At 58.6% G+C, this 5,069-nt stretch overlaps 1 protein-coding gene across 1 annotated transcript in view; it reads right to left on the bottom strand.

Annotated features, from left to right (window-relative positions):
* Nucleotides 1–954: 954 nt before the first annotated feature.
* Nucleotides 955–5,069, bottom strand: part of OTUB2 (OTU deubiquitinase, ubiquitin aldehyde binding 2) — a 17,466-nt gene continuing 13,351 nt past the window's right edge. The window contains exons 5-6 of the mRNA XM_004699087.2: nt 4,565–4,759; nt 955–3,237 (exon numbers count right to left, since the gene is read on the bottom strand). Coding sequence (XP_004699144.2) covers nt 3,031–3,237; nt 4,565–4,759 — 402 coding nt within the window. The 3' untranslated portion in view covers nt 955–3,030. The remainder of the gene's footprint in view (nt 3,238–4,564; nt 4,760–5,069) is intronic.

Consider the following 5,069-nt stretch of genomic DNA (forward strand, 5'->3'; position numbering starts at 1 on the left):
GCCTGCATGTTGCCCTGTATTTGTAGCCAGGTGGTGGTGGTACTGTTGTGTCTTGTTGACCTACTGAGTCCTCTGGGGTGGGTGAACACAGGGACAGGGTTGTCCCAACTATAGGATGCTCCTGGGTGCTAGAGTTTTGAAGACCCCGAGAAGTCCTTTCCGCCAGCTTCCCCAGACCCCATTCTCCATAGCAAAGCCTGCTAGCTCCTCAGCACTGGGGTGCTAAGCCACCCAGGCTCCAAGTGGGCAGAGGGGCTTCCTGACAGTCATGAGCCAATGTGGGGGGGTAGGAAGAGACCGCGTCAGACCAGCCAGGCCCTGGAGCTGCTCTGGCCCCTTTGCCCTTGTCTTCCGCCACCCTCGCTCTGTCAGCTGCTGGCGCCCGACATCCTAAGCAGCTTGTCCTGTGCTCAAGTTTGGCCCTCGGCCTGGACTGCCTTTTCCCTTCTGCAACCTGAGGTCTTCAACCCATGCTCACTCACCCTCCCCACAGCTTGCCACGGTGTCTGCTCCCAGGGGAAAGCTGCCCACAGCAAGCTGCCCGGCTCCTCAGGGTCACCGGCTGTTCCGCGGGGCAGTCACTGTCTACAAGGGAGCCTGTGCCTTAGAAGAGGGGACACACAGGGACCCAAAGAGCCAAGGAACCCAGACACGGTTGGCAGAGCTTGTCCCTTGTCCCTCTGGGTGATGACTGGACACATCTGACTTCGGTTTAATCCTTTATTTCCTAGTGGCGAGAGCTATATACCTGGTGACCAAAGATCACACAGCGGCCGAGAGTGCTGGGATTAGAACGACCAGGGCAGGCTGAGAACCCATGTTTAAGACCATAGTGTTGCCAAGGAGTGAGCACCCCCTCCCCGCTGGACCAGCCACTACCTGCGTGAGCACCCCCCACCCCTGCATGAGCAGCCTCTAGTGCACACCAGGGACCAAATGAGAAGCCAGAGCCAGTCGGATGGAACTCGATTTAATGCTGGGAAATGTTTTCACAGACAGCCTTCCCCACCCCACTGCCCCCCATCCTGCCGTGTCCTCGATGGGAAGGTGGGTGGGGGACATCCCATTTCTGTTGGAGCCTGGTGGTACAGTGCCTAAAGCACTCCAACCAAAAGGCAATGATGGCCTTGGGGCCCGTGGAGCAGTGCTGCCCCACCCACCCTAGAGGGCCTATGAATAGAGATGGCCTGAGAGCAGCTGCTGGGCTGCTATTAGGTATTCTGGTTGTCCAACTGTGACCAAAGTCTTGTCTCCCTGCCCATATAGGGCCTCAGATTAGAGGTGACTTGTTCCAGGGCTCAGTGACATTGCTGAGGTTTGAATCCAGGGAGTCCAGCTCGGAACGAACGAACTCGGCGCCGTTGGTGCCAGCAGTAGCCTGCCCACAGCAAGGGCTGCTGCGTAGAAAGGCTCCTTTGGGATCAGTCAGTTCAGTGTGCAATTGTAAACGTTCCTTCAGCCTGTGTCTGCAGAGATGGCTTCTTGGCGAGCCGGCGGGCGGCGAGCATTCCTCGGGCAGTGTGTCGTCCCAGGCATGACTGGCCGCCCTGCCCAGCAAGGTCACTCCGAGGGGGTGCTTTAGGCAGTGATTTTCTGCTGCAGGGCCAGTGTCCCTAGACAACGTAGAGCCGGAGGGCCGTGGTGTGAAGAAATGGAAGGCAGGGGCAAGGTCAAGACGTTGACGGCTCTGCCTCTGCCAGACCAGGGCTTCTGTTGCCGAGCCGAGGGGCCATCGCCGTGAAGGGGCGATCTGTGCGCGTAGCAGCTCCATCTCCCCAGGAGACCGGGCATGTGTGTTCACATGGTGGCTCTCCCCCGTTACACTGGTCGTTGCCGTGGACACGTGGCAGCTCTAGCCAGGAAGCCCAACAGTCCTCCCAGAGCACGGCCTTCTGCTGGTCAGTTTCCGAGAGCTGAGCATGGGTGCCACACAGATGGCTGGCAGCCAGTGCCAGCAGGTTGGCTGCTCGTGGGAGCCCTGTCTGAGAGGCCCTGGGCCCCTTCTGCCAGCCCAGATTCCCTGGATTTGTCTGCTGAAGATGCTGCTGTTCATCACACACTCGCACACACGCACACTCATGCCATGAAGACCCCCACCCCAAGAACAGGGTGGGGCCAGGGAGACCTCAGTCCCAGAGCAGGGTGGCCCATGGTCAGAGGTCAGGCTTAGATTCCTGTGGGGAGGCGACGTGATGGCTGGGCTGAACCTTGGCCCCAGCCCCAGATGTGGGGGTTGGGACCTGCCGGGAAGAAAAGCCCCTACTGTCTGCCTTAGGGCAGCGGCAGCACCTAGGTGTGTAACACAGACCCCTCCGTGCGTGGGTGGGCCAACTCTCCCAGCAGCACCAGAGGGCTCTAGCATACCTCTAGGAGTGGGCCTGAGGTGAAGAGAGTCCTCAGGGCCACCCCCAGGCCTGCGGCCGCCTGTGGGGTCCTGAAGCCACAAGGTGAGGAGGTAATTTGGGGGCCCTGGGCTTTCCTTTGGTCCAGGTGGAGGGGGAAGGAGGCCTCCTGTGGTCTAAGTTGGGGCTCAAATCTTATCCCCAGCATGGGGATCTGTCCGACCCCGAGCCCCCAGCCCCATTAGCAACACTTCAGTCACATCCACCTGAATCCAGTCTACCGGACTGCATCCGATTCCATGGGTCCCCAGCTTCCATTCCTCCTCCTGGAGAGGCCCTGCTCCTGGGAGGGAGGAACCCCATCTGTCTACAACAGAAAGTCACTACGGAGAAGGCACAGGCCCTTAGGTGACTATCCCATGGTCTCCTAGGGGGAAGTTGGGGTCCAGAGAGGCCTCCTGGCTTCCCAGCTCAGAGTCACAGCATCAGCTCCATCTCGGGAAGTGACAGGCACACCCAGCAACAGCAGGCCCACCCACCCCATCCCCACCTCTGGGCAGGCCTCAGCCGGAAGGCCATTGGTTTCCTAGCTACAGGCTCAATCGCTTAAAAAATTAAAAAGTCGGAATGCTCCACTCATAATGCAGTCCCGCTAGGCGGCAGGCTCCAGTGCTTGGCCCAAAAGTAATCAACGTTTATCAGCTGCATAGAGGATGTTGTAGTGGGATGTTTTATAGAGCAGGTATACGGAGGGGCTGGCCCCCTCGGGGAACACGTGGTGGTTCAGCGCAGTGTCCATCTCGTCCACGTACTCCACCTGCAGGGCGATGTTGAGCGCCTGCGACAGCGCTGTGATCTGGATGTGGTCGCACTCCATGGCCATGGGCTCCACTTCCTGCAGAGGCCAGAGTGAAAACCAGGACGCAATGGAAACCCAATTTAGGAGGGAAGGAGGGAGGGGAGGGTGCAGAAGCAGCTCGGGGGTCAGGCCTTCAAGGGCCTGGGTCAAAGCCCCAAGGCTGAGAGGGCAGTCGTGGCCTATGTCATGACCAGTGTTCACACGAAAGTCTAGGCAGCTCTAGCCCAGCCAGCAGTGCCTCGGAAGAAAGCCCTGGCCCTCTACTCGTGTCCAGATCATAAGCCAAGAAGGCCCTGCAGAGCTGTGCTGCTCAGTGAATCCAAGCCAACCCCATGCGTGGTAGCTACATCATCTGTTGTCAATTTGAGAGGATTAAGAGTGGAGGGGTGGAGTCTAGCCTGTCAACCAGGCCACAGCTTGATGACCTCATTTGGAGGTGCTAAGGCAATAAATAGCTCGCTGGAGGCAGAACATATGCTCACTCCCTGTGAGACATTGCTGTGGAGAAGATACAGGGAGCTACACTAGAGCCCTGGAGCTGAAGGAGCCCCGTGGAGACCCCTGTATGCACAAGACCTTCCACCCACTGGCCTGTCATCTTCCTGTATTTGGCACAATTGCATGTATTGTGTGAGTCAAGAGGAATTTATAGACTAGTATTGGACATGGGCTAATATTGTACTTGCTCTGGACTAGGATGTTTTCTTAATGTACAATTACTCTTTATATAAAGCTCTTACACACGAGTGTCCATGAATTTGTTTCCCTAGTCAATCCAGACTAACACACCATGCCAACCCTCGAACAGAGCCTCCCAGAGCTCAGAGGGCCTCTGCCTTCGGGGACCCCAATTTCAGTGATCACAGAAGCCAGGGGAGTGAGAGAGTAAAGCGGGGGGTGGGCATGGTGAAGAACACTGGGTGGAAGCAGAGGTGGTAACCCGCTGGCCCCAGATCAAGGGGACAGGTACTGAGAACATGCGGCCTGGGGTGGCGTGGCTCTTCTAGATGTTTCCTATGAAAAGCGACCAGCAGGCAGCTCTTTCAAAGAAACACCTTCTCACCGAGGCCTGTTTGGGGGTGGACGCACCCTGCGGTGGCTGCTCTGCCGCTTCAGAAGCTGCCCAGCCCCCAGCCCCTTGTCCCTAATGGGCAGGCGGAGGCCCAGAGAGGGCAAGCGGCTTGTCCAGGGCCACACAGTCCAGGCAGCTCAAGTGGGACTCATCTCCAGCTACCCTGACCCTGGAGGGCTCTCTGAAGTGCCAACTCGGTGTGCTATGCCAAGTCCCCTGGCTAGCTGGTGCTAAGTCTGCGGGCTCCTCTGAGACCCCCCAGGAGCCCCTGCCCGTCGCCCAGGGACGCACGTGAGCGCAGAAGTCTTTGATGTCCATCTCCTCATCGATGAAGTGCCGGAAGAAGTCAGCTCTGTTCTTGATGAAGGCCGAGGTGAGCAGGCGCAGGAACTGCACCACGCGGTCCGAGGTGCTCTGTTCGTTGAGCACCTTCAGCAGGCTGGACACGGAGCCGTCCCTCTCCACCAGCTCCACCACGCTGTAAAACTGGCCGCCGGTGGGGGGTGGGGGGTGGGTGTCAGCCGGGAGGGGTCAGGCCCACTTCCCTTCCCAGGAGACTGCAGCAAGCCCTCCCAAGCTAGTTCCTGGCCCAGGAAATGCTCTAATGAACGCTGTAGCCCAGAGTCGTAGCTAAGGAAGGGACCCTGTGTGGCACGAACAGCCGAGCGCGTGACTGCCTGCTGAGAGGCTGGAGTGCGAGTTCACCGACAGTCCTGGCAATCTGTCTCAGAAAGGCCCCGAGGAGCAGCTCTTCCTGTACGCCAGAGGGTCAGGAGTGGGGGTGGACTGGACAGCA

Source organism: Echinops telfairi, unplaced genomic scaffold (genome assembly GCF_000313985.2).
Source record: "Echinops telfairi isolate 266 unplaced genomic scaffold, ASM31398v2 ScPeMD7_18;HRSCAF=68, whole genome shotgun sequence".
NCBI lineage: Eukaryota > Metazoa > Chordata > Mammalia > Afrosoricida > Tenrecidae > Echinops > Echinops telfairi.